We start from the raw sequence: 10,782 nt of genomic DNA, 5'->3' as shown, positions 1-10,782 counted from the left end.
TTTCTTACAACTTTTAACTTCAATCAATTAAAACTGAATTCAAGAACTACCTAATCCCATTTCCAACCAAAGAAGACCACATACTATATAAAAAAATGAAATAATCAACATTCAACTTACTAAATGATCATAAACAGAGACATTAGCGCCCCCCAGTGGATAACGCCTCGATAGAAGACAACCAAGACAGGTAAGTGATGAGAAGAATGGCATGACTTTATTGTGTCCTTTGTTCAATGTTAGACATATGGGAGTGGATGTGGTTACAGTCAGACATGCCAGACAACCATAATAAAGTACCCCTTTTCAATCAAGTGCTCCTTCCTACTTGGAGGAAGACAATTAAAAACCACAGAGGACGCCCATTTTTTTTCTGCATACAGGAGCCATGCCTTCTCTTAGATCTCTACACTTTTTCTTAAGTGATTGTTGTCGCAGATGCTATGACTATTTACAGTGTGTACAATAGCGATGTCATGTACAAAAGAGGAAGAAACCTTTACAAATATTTGCATAAGAAAAAAAACCCCATAACAAATGTCTGCTCTTGAAAACAACACGAAAAATAAAAGGAAGAAATCCAGTTATTTTTTTTAAATCCCTCCCGCAATAAGGATTGAGTGTGGTAGGTCCAATGAAAGAAAACTTCGGGAACACACCGGGGATACATGCTTTGACGTCACGTCTCCAGGCTCACATCTGTTCACTGCTGTTCCCACGCCAGGGGAAAAACTCCTCAAAGACGCCCAGTCTTTCACACTTGAACTTTAAAAATGGTGTAAAATCTCACACACAAGCAGCCCGGTCATGATACACATTCTCATCTACTGCAGGAGTTTACCGACGCACACAGTAGCTTTCCAGCCGTAGGCCCAAAAATCCATAATACCCACTCTCCACCCAAAGCCGGGGCGTCAAGGTGACGACATTCAAGTGACATCAGAGTAGGTGAGAGGAGGTGCAGACGCTTCCTCCAATGAGGCCTCCCGTGTGGAAGCTCAAAGCAGCTTAGCAGCTTTAGGCCAAATAGTGTTGCAGGCACAGATAGACTTAGGCATCACGTCTCTTACTTTCCACCAGCACTTTTGCTGTTTGGAGAGCAGAGGAACGTCTGGACAGAATATGGCAGTCTGAGGTACTTCAGGGTCAAGGGGCACAGAGCTGAGAGGTTGAGGTGTATCTCCACTATCTACAGTTTCCTCCTTTTATACATCTTTTTTTTTTAACCCCATCTCCCTTCTTCACAAGAACAGCCAGGATGTGAGCAATAAATACTCTAGTAATCTAGTACTCTAACATATATTATGTGCAAATGAAGGGAAAAAAGAGATGAGAGGAAGCCACTCAGAAAAGAGATTGAAGCATTCTTAACCCCAGCCCTTACTTATACTGTAACCCTTGAAACTGGGAGAAGGAAACTGATTTCTACCGTTTGAAAAAGATTATCAAATATATAAAGAGCAAATGCAATGAGGAAGGACATTTTTTTTGTGGACATATTTTTATCACTGGTTGGCAGGTGTGTTGTTTTTTTGTCACTCACATTTCCCTCTTCCCCTATGGGATAACAAAATGCGAAGTGATCTGAACAGTGACAACGGAAGTTCGCCTCTGATAATGGCATGTTGGGTAAACAGATGTTCACTGGAGATGACTCCGTATAAAATCCTACAAAATCAAGATTTTCAAAGTTCAATCCTCATCTATCACAAGAGAAGTTTGTGTTCTAAAACATGTCTATATAAGTACAGAATAGAAGCGAGCAGAGCCAGAAATGGTAGGCCGATTTGGCAGACTAGATAAACAAACAGTTTCCGTTTTTTTTCTTCCCTGTGTGTTTATGATACAGTATGTTCAGTACACGGTTAATGTCCGTTGTTATGATCGGCACATCACTGGAGTAAACAACAGGCTGCTGATGATGGCGTTTTTTTTCAGATTCATCCATAAACGCATTCGTCTTTTTCAATTAATTATTCACCCATGCATGTTTTTCTTCTGATTCCAATATTTGATCCATGAAAAAAAACATTCAAGGCCATTTTTATTATTATTGTGTGTGTTTGTGTTTTCTACTGAGCACCCATGAGACAAAAAGCACACCTGGAGGGCACTGAGGCAGAAATTAATAAATGCTGCCATCTAGAGGCGTTACTGATGAACTGCACGATTTGGCCAAACTGACAGTCCTCCATTTGATGCACAGTCACTGACACAGCCTCCTTAAATCAAATTACCACATGTAGAAAATAAAGTGCATTTTTTTTTTGCTGTTGTCAAGTGATCGTTGTACATTTGAGGAAATCAGACTTCAGTTTTATTTCTAAGGTGATATTTCTTTCTGAGATGAAGCACATGCCTTCAAAGAAAACAAAACAAAAACAGTAAGCACCAATAGTTGTTGTGAAAGTTGTCTCAGTCAAACACAACCCGAAAAGGAAAAAGCCTGTTCTTGATCAGCAGGAGTATACGTGAATATATTGCATCATACTATTCCGGTTACCATGCACTTGCAGATTCAAAAGCGATGAATCTGGGACAAACTGGGGGCAAAGAATGTTCAATATCTTTCCCGGACACGGCCGTCACAGCTTACTAATAAAAGCAGGTGAACTGTCTTCCCAATGTTGCGACAACGGGGCCGGGCGAACCCTTTGTCCATAATCCCTCTCTCTGTGGATCCTGTACATTTAGCTTTGTAACTGCTCACTGAGCACACAGTTTAAGTTAATCATCAAGTCTTTAAAGTCTCATTGGGACTGCACTCCGTGATAACGAGTCCATTACTCCACGGCTTGGCCGACATTCACACGTTATCCTCAGAATGTGGCCTGGAGAGTGGGATCCAGACTGCCTTCCCGCTCTGGAGACTCGATGTAGTTGGCCGACTCCTGGAGCTTCAGCAGCATGGCCATCTGGGGGACGCAGAGAGGCAGAGTGAGTCAGTAACAGACATGGTTTGTTTTTCAGGCTTGGATTTGTCTCGGCATAGATTGAATATATCTTGAAATGCATCTCACTAGTTAGCACTGATGTGCCTGGTGTTCTTATTTTCGGTGTGAAGTTAGTTTAGGTTAGAGGGAAGACACAGGATCCTACGACCCTTTGTCGGTTCGTCTGATTGGCTTCGCTTCTTTTGTTAATTTTGTTTTTCTTGGTTATAGTTACTTCTATTTCTCTTTAATAATTCTTTTTTTGCTGCCGTTACTTGACTCCTCTAGTTAAGTTGGACCTCTCTGCAAAGAGACATTTTGGGGGTTCATAAAAATATGTACACATTTAAATAACAGAAAACAGAAATAAGAGGAAAATCCTCTCAGAGGTGGGCAACAGCCTTTATTTGGCAAATATTGCTTGGTAAATGAAGGGTCTTTTAAGACTAAAAACACTATGTTTAGCAGGTTAATTGAAATTCAGCAGAGTATTAAGACTGCAGAAGTATATGAGCCCAGTCGTAGTTCATCCGATCTGCAAAAGTGCTGCTAAATAAGATCGGAGGAATTTTTTTTTCTGCTGCTGAACATTAAATACTAGTTAAAACAATTTTTCGAGCTATATGGGGGTAAAATTACCAGCTAAATGGCTCAGATGAACAAATGTCATCCGCTCAGACGAAGGGGTTTAACGGACCTCTGCCTTCAACTAGTCACCCTCCTAAAAGAGAAACTCACCAGTGGGTCTGACTCCAGTGTGCTGGGTGGAGGCGTGTCTTTGGGCGGCTTCTTCTCCTCACTGAGTGCACCGATGCTGGGGGGAGGTAGGTGGAAGAGTCTGGACTGGTCTTGCTGTGCGTTGGGCCAAGGGAGGGTGCCTCTCACCCACTCCACTGGATCCTCCCATACGGCTTTCTGCCCGTGGACCTGAGGGCACAGACAGAAATGTACCGTATGTAAAACAACACGTGAAGAGCAAAGGAGTTTGGCTTCTTGTTGTTATCACTAATGTAACACAAGGTGTCTGTGTCCATGCTCACCTTGATGCCGTCTTTGGCTCCCTCTTGGAGGTAAGGTATGATGGAGTGGTTCCACAGATCAATAAACCACTGCCTGAACTCTGCCACTGATACTGGGCACGATAGGAAGAAGCAGGGACCTAAGGGAGGCAAAACTTCCTTTAAAAAGGCTTTTCTGAGTTAATCCTCAGAGTTACCGATTCAACTACGTCTCTCACCCTTGTTCACCGTGTTCTAACTTAATAACGGTGTCAACCGTATCTCACCTATAAGAAAGTCAGAAGTGCTGTGTTTCTCCAGAAACGTGTGGAGGTGGTACCAGAGCTGAGGGACCCAGTCGAGTACGTGGAGGAGAGCTTGGTGGCGCGTCGAGTCCTGCTCCTCCTCTTGGTAGGCCTCCATAGCTTTACGGTGCAGGTACCTCAGGAGGAACCCATTTGCTGGTTCCACATTGTTGGAGAACATCACCATCCTGTGACCATGTGCAAGAAATGTTCATTCATGTTTCATGCTTCATTTTGTATTTAACAGACTCTCAGAGACAAAGGAGGCACTGTGAACATTTTCCGGCTCTGTGCTCACCTGAAGCTGAGGTGCAGTCCGTGGTTGGATGACATCCTCACCGGCTGATTGGTTGTTCCAATGATATATGGACTGAAAATCATCACATCAACAGAGGAAATTATATACTTTCACGAAACCCAAAAACTTATGTCATCGCTTTTAAGAAATAGTGTAGCAGTTCGAATTGACTCACCATTTGTGATACTTGCAGGTGAGCGCTCCGTTCACAAGCTCAGTGATGGCCGCTGGATCACTAATGTCATCTATGATAACGACCAGCGGCATCTCTCCTCCACTCTCTCTGTCGATCTGATTCGCTAGGTCGGACAGATACGACTGCAACTCCTGTGACGGCACAGACAGGCGAATATATTGTTTTGTGTGTGGTCAGGAATACAGTGTTTATTAAAAAAATAGACTTCAAAATAAGGCGTTACCTTCTGTGTCTGACGGTGCATATTGAAGGTGACGGCGGCGCTGCGACCCAGGTCACAGGTCTCGTGGTCGGACTCGGACGAGTCGATCCGGCTGCGCTGCAGCAGGTAGTGGGCCAGACGCTGAGCTAGGTTGGTCTTTCCTGTGCCGCTGGGCCCAGACATAATCAGACGCCTGTGCTTCAGCAGCAGGCTGATGTAGTGCAGCATCATGGGTTTAGGAATCAGAGTCTCAAACACAAGCGAGTCGACGCATTTTTCTCGCAGACCTTTCAAGGTGACAAATATTCGAGCTGAGCCACTGCTGAGACAACGATACGGTGAGGCCTGGGGTTTGTCGCCTCCCATAACCCTCTGCCCTCCCTGCGTCATCTGGTACGTGTGCAGCGAATCACAGGACAGACCCAGGCTGGCAGTCGGGTCCACTTGAGTTAGGTAGTCCTGAACAAAAGAGAAAGATAAGATAAGATTACCACATTTAAAATGTGTAAAGCCTGATCCATTAAATCACAGCTGAACCATTTGTTAAAACCTTTTACACAGTGAAAGAGACGACTGTCGACTCACCTTGAAGATCTTAGCTATGAGAGAGTCGAGACCGGCCCAGTCCGTCCCCGCACTGACCGGCACCGAGCCCAAGTAATACTCCTGCTGCTGTTTACTGACCTACAGAGACGGAGAGAAACAGTGCATCAGTTCCAAACGTTTCAATTTGAAGGCATTGACTTTATTGTATATAGTAGCCGTTGACTGTGGTGCGTGTTCACCTCTGCTTGATCTCCATTGCGGACTAGTACTCGTGCACACACCTCGTCCCGCGATGATGACACACTTAACGTTTCAACTGGAGACACGTCTTGAGGAGAAGAGGAAACAAGGGATAAATTATTACATGTAACTTTTGACTTATATGTGTGTGTGAGAGCTTAATATTATTCATTTGCTTACCTGCATCTTTACAATCATTCAGACTGAGGCTGAAGGACTTTGTGAGGGGCATGCTCATTGGCTGCCTCAGAGAGGGCCCCAGGAGAGAGGCTAGGCCTGAAGGCTGGGACGTGGAGGAGGTGGGACCAGAGCCTGCTCCATGGGGTTGAGTTCCTGTTTTCAAATGGTCATTCTCCGCCTTCAAGTTCTCTACCGTTGACTAGAAAGTGGACATTTTAAATTTAAGTTCCATTAACACATAAATCCAATATCACTACTACATTGATCTTAAGTATATACTTCAAAAAACAAACCTGCATGCTGTTCATGGCATCTCTGAGCTGCTCCAGCTGATGAGCAGAGTTCAAGGCCTCCAGTCGGATGTCTGTCAGCTCCCTCTCCTTCACCCAGAGCTCTGAGCGGAGATCTGAAACCGCCGCTTCCCCGTTCTCCCCCTCTTCTGTAGTCTCCATGATCCTGAAGGAGACATGGATGCACTCATCAGTGCCAGATGAAAGCGACAGACTAGGCTTTCTCACTGCTGAGCTAAAAAGCTGGTAAAGTAAAGTGTTTAGGTACTTACACGAAGGAGGTGGCGGAAGCGGAGGTTTTGAGGGACGAGGGCTGATTTTCCCCGCTGTCTCCCCCCTCGTGAGGCATCTTTGGGGAATTGGGAGCTGAGGAGTCGGGGGTGACGATTTCCTCGATGTCTGAGTAGGTTTTGGAGCCTTTCTTAATGCTGAACGCCTTGTTGAAGGAGCTCCTCAGCTGCATAGAAACAGGGAGAAGGAGGGAGAGACTATATTGAACTAATATTCAATGTTTGACTGTATCCATTACTATAAAGAGGATTTTTTAAAAAGTGTCACTCTACTTGGAAGATTAAGAAGAAAGAATAAGATGACATTACAGATACCTTTAGAAAATTTTAACTGCCGCAGCAAAAAAAGCAATTACTCATAAAAGTTTACAAACTGACCCACCGACAGTTAATAATTGTTAATAACACAATAAACACTTTTAGTGAAACAGCATTTGTGCTGATGGCCACTATGACTGAACCACAGCCTTCCATTCCAAGTGAATAATCACAGAACAGGCAGCCAATCGGTTGTCAAGGCGGTTAGTAAACAGTGATGGAGGCTACATGAGGACGTCGTCGCAGTTTCAGATAGTTCATGCTGTGTGACAGAAACTTGTAGAGGCTTTGTTGGGACACAATGACTACACTCACCTCAAACACCAAAAACAGTAAAATAACACAACACAGAGGAGACTGGCCATACTTTATTTTCCATGCTGCTTTCTCTTTATTATCAAGGAGAAGAGTCTGGACATAGACCAACACCAGACTGTTGAGAGTAAAAACCAGGCAGAGAGCATTTATTCTTACCCAGCTCTTTTTCTTCTTCTTCTTGGCATCTTGGTCCTTCAAGCTGCCAACACTCGACATGCTGGTCAGGCTGTTGAGACTTGAGATGCTCTCGCATGAGTTCTGACGTCGGATTTGCATGTCTGGAGAACAAGAGCAGTCCACATCAAACACACAGGCAGATGTGCCGAGAGACAGAAAAAAATAAACATCTCCGGCTGGTTGATTTCCAAACCTTTCATGTTATCTGGATTGTTCAGAGCTCCTTGTATAACAGCCTGGGCCTCTTCGTTCCTGGTCTTCAGGGACTCGATGGTCTCCCGCAGATCCATCAGCTCTGAGTCCTGCTTGAACATCAAAATGACAAATGACGGGGCATTCAGTCGGGGTGGATCAGTTTTTCATCTGTTTGAGAAACTCAGAGCTGTACAACTGAATTTAGACTGGTTTCTCTTCTCTTCTTTCTTTAATATTTAGATTCATCGTAGACAAACGTGTTGCGTTCTAAAGCAGGACGCAGCAGGAGATTGTCCAGGTCACATGTGTTCACAACAGCATGAACATTTGTGGAACATTCAATTTTCAATTTCAATTTTTTTTGATTTTCCGGCTGTATTCTGGGCCCACTCTGATTTTTTCCTGGAAATTTTACTGGGGGATGGCAGGAAAAGTTACGGAAAAATTCCTGCTACAACATTTACAGCCATTTCCATACTCACATACAGGCCCAGCAGCATTTCATACAAATTGTAGATGAATGGATGGTTTAACAACATGATCCATCCAAAATGATAATGGCTGGATGTTTTCCGATTTTCAATATTTATAATATTTCTCCATACCTTTAATGCAGCAGGGCAATGGCCTGATGTTTTTAATCAAGCGCTCAAACTCAAACCCACACTATGAGGTCATACACCTGCTGGGCCTGATCTCCCTCATGAGGTTGGAAGTGCAGAAGGACAAAGAGTTCAGATCAGCGGAGCCTCACTGTGCTGCCCATCGTGCGCTAAAGTCGATCCCACTCCACTATAAATGGAGCCACCCGGCCCATCTCCACAAGGTTAAAGAGCCTGTGCTCCAGGCCGAGCTGCACAGGTCAGTGCGCTGGCACACACAACAAAGACTTTCCTCTGGAGTGGTCTAGACAGGGCTTTCAGCGGGAGCAGCAAAGCATGAAGCTCTGAGAGAGACTCCTCACTTTCGCGCACACACACACACCCACACAGACACGCCGAGCACCGCCCTCGGGCACCGATCGGTTTATCCGCACCAAAAACTGATACAAAGGCAGTAGAACGCAGGAATGCGTTGTGTGCTGCGAGGTGCACGTGCAAACCGTGTGCACTTTGAGCTTATCGTCCAGCCTAATTGATCTGCCTCTCACGTGAACTCTCCGTGTGGAGCTGCAGCCTGGGCCTCTCACTTATATTTAGCTCCTCGCTGCAGTCTGTGATCAAAGTCACCCCGCGCAGTGTTTGCACAAAGGCCTCCCCCTACTCTTAGCTCACTGCTCGCAACAACGGACACAATGGTTTGAACGCAGCTGGAATTCAGGTTTGTGACTATTTGGAACCCGTGGACGTGATAGATGTTCTTACCTTCTGTTCATGGCTTATTGAGAGACTCTGGAGTCGAGTTGTCATCAATGCCAAACTTTGCTCGAAGGCAGCCACGAGATTTGCCTGTAAGAAACATACAGTGAAGAGCAAAAACAAGAAAAATAAGATTTTTAACCAAAAATTGTATTCATGTAGTTGTCTATAACAGGAAATCAACAGAATATAAATCTACTTTTTGCTATTACTGATTTCTGAAAGAACATCAGGAAACACGAGGAGACCTCTTATTCCTTATATACAAGGTTCTGATACAGCTAAATAACACACAGGGGCTGATCGGGACGCCTCCTGTGGAAAATTCACCTCCTCCCTGATCTCTCTCTCACACACGTCCACTTTGGATCAGAGGAGGAGAGAGGAAAATCACTTTCCATTTTCCTTTATTGAGAACAATAATATATTGAAATAATGGATACAGCCCTGTCATTAATCCAATTATGCTGTGATGGGTGCATCTGTTCTGCCCATTCATTCCTCTCACAGAATAAGGTCAAATGGAATGAAAAGGAGAAGGAAATCACACACATACACCCTTGATTGAGGGCAATGTATGAACATGAATAATGCCTGCGCTGTATTCATCCACTTGGACCAATAAAAATGCTGACAGGGTGGTCATTCAGAAACTACCTTGTAGAGTGGAAGAGAGGGCGAGGCGCATGTGTGTGTGTGTGTCTAAGCTAAGTGGGGGAGAGGTTCAGGAGGGGGATAGATTTATTCAGGCCCCGCATGGATAAGAAATGTGCTGAGACTGCATTGAAATGATTTATGACTGACATACCACGGGTGAATTTAAAATCTCTCTCTGTGCGTCTCTCCACTATTTTGTTTAAAGGCAAAATTTTCTGCCTCGTGTTAGAGATTTTGTGAAGAAGAGAAGTGCGAGGTTTGGATAAATTGATAGGTGTTGTGAACAGGAAGGGATTAAATTCTGAACCCACGGAATAAATCACGATCATAACCACGACAGCGAATGAACTGGTAGAATAATCTCACCTGAAAGAGGTTTAATGTACTGTGCAAATCTTAGTTTGTTTCAAAACATGTTTCACATCAAAATGAACTTCTAATCTGTGACCCTTCTTCTTGGGAATAAAGGGAATAAAAAGCAAATGAAGGAAGCGGTAAGAAACAAAGGAACAACAAAGCCAGAGGCTGCCAGACGTTGCTCCTCCTTCGCCTGCTATGTCCCATGTCCAAAACTGATGCTGATTTTATGAGTATCAGTTACCTCAGCTTCAGGGCACATGTCACTGAGGTCAGCGCATCACAGATGAGTGACAAGTATTGGGTTGTAAAATTAGAGGGAGGGGCAGCAAGGGTACTGCTAATTCTCCAGTTACCTCAAGGTAAAAGGCTGCATATTGTAGCCTAAACGATGACATGGTGAATATGTCACTCAGATTAGTGTCACAGAGCAGTATCTTTTTTTTTTCCTCATTCATTCATGTTGTTGTGCTAAGTTAGGTATTTGCCCTTATTTTCACTGCAAGGGACATTTGCACAATGAAAATTTGTCTTGAATTGTTAAAATAGGAATAAAATGTTTTTATTCTATTTAAGAATATAAATTTGTACCTACAAAGAAAATATGCTATTAAGAAACTTTATGCATGTCATGTTAGCACGTACGTTTGCTGACAGCTGTGTGGTCAGGTTAGACACCTTCTCCTGGGACGATTCCAGCTCTCTCCTCAGTTTGCGAATTTGCTGTGAGGAAAAACACAGAGTGATGTGCTATAATATAACCATGGTGAATACAGCTGAGGATGGCTGACATTTCATGAGTGACAAGAGTGGATGGTGTTCATGAAATGAGGGGCCGACTTGTTCTCCCGCTGACAACAGGGAGGGGAGTGGTGGATGAAAGGAAAGAAATTGATGGGACAGAGAAGAAGGAAAAGCGCAGGA

General features: G+C 44.0%; 1 protein-coding gene across 12 annotated transcripts in view; it reads right to left on the bottom strand.

Moving 5' to 3' along the window:
• Positions 1 to 195: 195 nt before the first annotated feature.
• Positions 196 to 10,782, bottom strand: part of LOC118316684 (neuron navigator 1-like) — an 80,221-nt gene continuing 69,634 nt past the window's right edge. For 7 of the 12 annotated variants that reach the window (XM_047330968.1, XM_047330969.1, XM_047330967.1 and 4 more), the window contains 16 exons: positions 10,504 to 10,581; positions 8,851 to 8,934; positions 7,485 to 7,596; positions 7,271 to 7,392; positions 6,461 to 6,645; positions 6,192 to 6,354; positions 5,899 to 6,097; positions 5,718 to 5,806; positions 5,518 to 5,616; positions 4,954 to 5,391; positions 4,710 to 4,861; positions 4,535 to 4,606; positions 4,219 to 4,424; positions 3,974 to 4,092; positions 3,672 to 3,860; positions 196 to 2,915 (listed from right to left, as the gene is read on the bottom strand). In XM_047330968.1, the coding sequence (XP_047186924.1) occupies positions 2,820 to 2,915; positions 3,672 to 3,860; positions 3,974 to 4,092; positions 4,219 to 4,424; positions 4,535 to 4,606; positions 4,710 to 4,861; positions 4,954 to 5,391; positions 5,518 to 5,616; positions 5,718 to 5,806; positions 5,899 to 6,097; positions 6,192 to 6,354; positions 6,461 to 6,645; positions 7,271 to 7,392; positions 7,485 to 7,596; positions 8,851 to 8,934; positions 10,504 to 10,581 (2,403 nt within the window). In that variant the 3' untranslated portion in view covers positions 196 to 2,819. The remainder of the gene's footprint in view (positions 2,916 to 3,671; positions 3,861 to 3,973; positions 4,093 to 4,218; positions 4,425 to 4,534; positions 4,607 to 4,709; positions 4,862 to 4,953; positions 5,392 to 5,517; positions 5,617 to 5,717; positions 5,807 to 5,898; positions 6,098 to 6,191; positions 6,355 to 6,460; positions 6,646 to 7,270; positions 7,393 to 7,484; positions 7,597 to 8,850; positions 8,935 to 10,503; positions 10,582 to 10,782) is intronic. The other 5 variants (XM_047330970.1, XM_035644756.2, XM_047330974.1 and 2 more) reach the window with 1 other exon arrangement.

The sequence above is a fragment of the Scophthalmus maximus genome, chromosome 3, assembly GCF_022379125.1.
Source record: "Scophthalmus maximus strain ysfricsl-2021 chromosome 3, ASM2237912v1, whole genome shotgun sequence".
Classification (NCBI taxonomy): Eukaryota; Metazoa; Chordata; class Actinopteri; order Pleuronectiformes; family Scophthalmidae; genus Scophthalmus; species Scophthalmus maximus.
Note: the sequence above shows the minus strand (reverse complement) of the source record. Positions and strands in the feature narration are given on the sequence as shown.